Consider the following 2,907-nt stretch of genomic DNA (forward strand, 5'->3'; position numbering starts at 1 on the left):
TCTCTTCTATGTCTTTCCTTGCCAAGTTTCTGCCCAGTGTGCAGACAGCTTTTGCCTTGATTTTCAGCACTGCATCTTCCTGGGCAGCCTCCGAGACCCTGCAGAGCTGGAGGACATCGTGCCAGTGTTCACGGATGCCTCGAATGTAGGGGGAGGGACTGGGGGCAGGGAGGTGTCATTAAGAAATTACAAATACGAAATGCTCAACATGGCTGGGAAAACACTTACCAGGCTAATAAGCCTGCCCAATTCCATCTATTATCTTTTCTTTGAGACATTTAATCATGGTTTTTGAGACAAAAAACATTTTATTTTTTAACCCCACATAGTTTCTGAAGTTCATTAAAAGCTAACAAGCAAAAGACCTGTAATAACTATAGTGTTTCTGTATATGAGTTCTTATGTCAATTTTCTGCTAGAAAAATAGTCCTCTTAGCCTGTAATCCCAGCACTTGGGAGGCTGAGGCAAGAGAATCACTTGAACCCAGGAGTTTGAGGTTGCTGTGAGCTGTGACACCACAATACTCTACACAGGGTGACAGACTCTGTCTCAAAAAAAAAAAAAAAGTAAAAAAAAAAATAGTCCTTAGAATTGGATTTGTTTTATTGTCATCTCTATTGTTTTTCTTTTTTTTGAAACAGAGTCTCACTTTGTCACCCAGGCCAAGAGTGCTGTGGGCTCAATCCAGTTCATAGCAAACTAAAACTTCTGAGCTCAAGTGATTTTCCTACCTCAGCCTCCCGAGTAGCTGGGACTACAGGCATGTACCCCAACACCTGGCAAGTTTTTCTATTTTTAGTAGAGATGGGGTCTTGCTTTGCTGAGGCTGGTGTCCAACCCCTGAGCTCAAGAGATTCTCCTGCCTCGGTCTCCCAGAGTGCTGGGATTACAGGCGTGAGCTACCAGGCCCGGATTTATTCACATATTACTCTGTATAAATGATATTTCATTTCTATAAATAATCAGGAAGTTAAATCAAACCAATTAAAATACAAATGCTAGATTTAAATTGACCTGAATAGTGACCAAAATTGTAGCAGTTTTCACACCAGGAAACTAACTATCAGCAAACAGACAGGTCCTGGGGTCATTCCTCAGGTGAGTGTGAATGCCCAGAGCCACATCATGCGTCCTGCAATAAACCCACGCGTGTGTCATCATCACAGAACTTTAATGCACATGTGCTTGATGTAACCAGACCATCCTACCTACCTCATACAATCATCTTTGAAAAGAAGCATAAACTATTTGGTTTTAGAGAACTAAGATTTAAAAAAAAGGACTCAACAACAACAAAAAAAGTCATTTTATGAGTATTTCCTTTGTATTACTTCTTGGAAATCATCCCGTGAATTTCACAGTATAATCTTTTTTTGAAAATAACTTGCACACATAACACTTTTATCTTCTTGCAGCAATATTCTTTCCTCCACAAAAACCCAATTAAGGACGTTGACCCAGTTTGCATTTGCTTCCTTCCTGCTCACTGAGTTTAAAGTGGGTGTAGGCAAGGATGCCACACAATGTGCACAAGATGCCAAGACACTGATTAATGGACAGGGGGTCCTTGAATAAGACGCATCCTCCAAATAAAGTAATGCAGAACTTGAAGTGTCCAAACATGTTATAGCTGAGGTTTTGGATAAGGATAAAACGACCTAACGAGATACCAGATAGTTACATTTACACACACACACGCGCACACACGCACACACGCGCGCAGTAAAATGAGCTGACAAACAGCGGTGACTCTTATTAATGCTGGGATGGGACAACCCCAGCCTCTTCAGTTAGGCTCTAGTGATTAAACAGGGACAGGAACGTGCCTAAACCATTCTTGTTGATCTCGCCAAAGAAAAGGATTACAATAGAAAAGGAAAGTCACACAGAACAAGGTCCGGAGAAGACACGTTGTACATCCATTTATGGTATTTCTAGTGGCGTTTCTCCCAAGTGCTCTCCCCCCGCCCCCCATGAGGTGAGACATGAAGCAGCCGGAGAGCTGGATCCGTTTACACATATCCAGTATGGCCACGCGCAGTGGCTCACGCCTGTTTGAGACCAGCCTGAGCCAGAGTGAGACCTCGTCTCTAAAAATAGCTGGGTGTTGTGCAGGGCACCTTTAGTCCTAGCTACTTGGGAGGCTAAGGCAAGAGAATTGCTGAAGCCCAGTTGGGGGTTGCTATGAGCTGTGATGCCACAGCACTCTACCCAGGGTAACAAAGTGAAACTCTTTCTCAAAACAAAAAAAAAAACATATCCAATACACTGAAGCTTGGGAGGGAAGGGGGGAGGGGGCAGAGACTGGGCACCATCCCCTGCTCTGCAGCCTCACTCTCCCTCTTTACAATGGTAGAGGCTCAGGGAGTTTCAGTAACTTGCCCCAAATCACAGAACTATTAAATGGGAGAGCTGGAGTCCAAACACAGACCTGTCTATTTAACTCAAGTCACACTCTAATCCGGTGTCTCCCTAACTCACTGCTGGATTAAGTCCTTTCCAAATCATTGTTATTGCCTTTAGAAATTACTTACCATGTTTTAAATATATTTTTCTATGTAAATCAGTATTCTTGTTCTTCAGATGTTTGGTGTGCACCTATGCACTCTGACACTACAAACAGTGACCACCCAATGCCTCGGTTTCCTCATCTATGAAGTGGGGGATAATATAATACACGTACTTATCTCACAGATATTACAGGGATTGAGTTCTGATATACAGTGACAGTCATCAGTAACTGTGCTCATGCTCAGTGACACCGTAATGTGATAGTGACAGTCATCAGTAACTGTACTCACGCTCAGTGACACCGTATGTGATAGTGACAGTCATCAGTAACTGTGCTCATGCTCAGTGACACTGTGTGACAGTCATCAGTAACTGTGCTCACGCTCAGTGACACC

The 2,907-nt window shown here is 43.1% G+C and overlaps 1 protein-coding gene across 1 annotated transcript in view; it reads right to left on the reverse strand.

The window, feature by feature from the left end:
- Window positions 1-1,379: 1,379 nt before the first annotated feature.
- SLC35E3 (solute carrier family 35 member E3) overlaps window positions 1,380-2,907 on the reverse strand; it is an 18,417-nt gene continuing 16,889 nt past the window's right edge. Inside the window, exon 4 of the mRNA XM_023517936.1 lies at window positions 1,380-1,631. Coding sequence (XP_023373704.1) covers window positions 1,445-1,631 — 187 coding nt within the window. The 3' untranslated portion in view covers window positions 1,380-1,444. The remainder of the gene's footprint in view (window positions 1,632-2,907) is intronic.

Source organism: Otolemur garnettii, unplaced genomic scaffold, assembly GCF_000181295.1.
Source record: "Otolemur garnettii isolate 467f Iridium unplaced genomic scaffold, OtoGar3 scaffold00125, whole genome shotgun sequence".
Taxonomy (NCBI): Eukaryota; Metazoa; Chordata; class Mammalia; order Primates; family Galagidae; genus Otolemur; species Otolemur garnettii.